The 978-nt window shown below is 37.3% G+C and overlaps 1 protein-coding gene across 1 annotated transcript; it reads left to right on the forward strand.

The window, feature by feature from the left end:
- Positions 1–259: 259 nt before the first annotated feature.
- On the forward strand, positions 260–814 carry LOTGIDRAFT_59699 (hypothetical protein; the record flags this gene model as incomplete). Its single annotated transcript, XM_009057621.1, has 1 exon — positions 260–814. A coding segment is annotated over one exon (555 nt), but the record flags the coding sequence as incomplete, so codon positions are not given.
- Positions 815–978: the final 164 nt, after the last annotated feature.

Here is a 978-nt window from a genome sequence, read left to right on the forward strand (position 1 = left end):
GATTCAGGTTTATCAACTCAGCATCTCTTCTAGAGTGTTCACATGTTTATTGGGTATTCAGGTTTATCAACTCAGCATCTCTTCTAGAGTGTTCACATGTTTATTGGGTATTCAGGTTTGTCAACTCAGCATCTCTTCTAGAGTGTTCACATGTTTATTGGGTATTCAGGTTTGTCAACTCAGTATCTCTTCTAGAGTGTTCACATGTTTATTGGGTATTCAGGTTTATCAACTCAGCATCTCTTCTAGAGTGTCTACATGTTTATTGGGTATTCAGGTTTGTCAACTCAGCATCTCTTCTAGAGTGTCTACATGTTTATTGGATATTCAGGTTTATCAACTCAGCATCTCTTCTAGAGTGTCTACATGTTTATTGGGTATTCAGGTTTATCAACTCAGCATCTCTTCTAGAGTGTTCACATGTTTATTGGGTATTCAGGTTTATCAACTCAGCATCTCTTCTAGAGTGTTCACATGTTTATTGGGTATTCAGGTTTGTCAACTCAGCATCTCTTCTAGAGTGTTCACATGTTTATTGGGTATTCAGGTTTGTCAACTCAGTATCTCTTCTAGAGTGTTCACATGTTTATTGGGTATTCAGGTTTATCAACTCAGCATCTCTTCTAGAGTGTCTACATGTTTATTGGGTATTCAGGTTTGTCAACTCAGTATCTCTTCTAGAGTGTCTACATGTTTATTGGGTATTCAGGTTTGTCAACTCAGCATCTCTTCTAGAGTGTCTACATGTTTATTGGGTATTCAGGTTTGTCAACTCAGTATCTCTTCTAGAGTGTTCACATGTTTATTGGGTATTCGGGTTTGTCAACTCAGTATCTCTTCTAGAGTGTCTATATGTTTATTGGGTAATCAGGTTTATCAACTCAGCATCTCTTCTAGAGTGTTCACATGTTTATTGGGTATTCAGGTTTATCAACTCAGCATCTCTTCTAGAGTGTTCACATGTTTATTGGTATTCAG

This window comes from Lottia gigantea, assembly GCF_000327385.1.
Source record: "Lottia gigantea unplaced genomic scaffold LOTGIsca_306, whole genome shotgun sequence".
Classification (NCBI taxonomy): domain Eukaryota; kingdom Metazoa; phylum Mollusca; class Gastropoda; family Lottiidae; genus Lottia; species Lottia gigantea.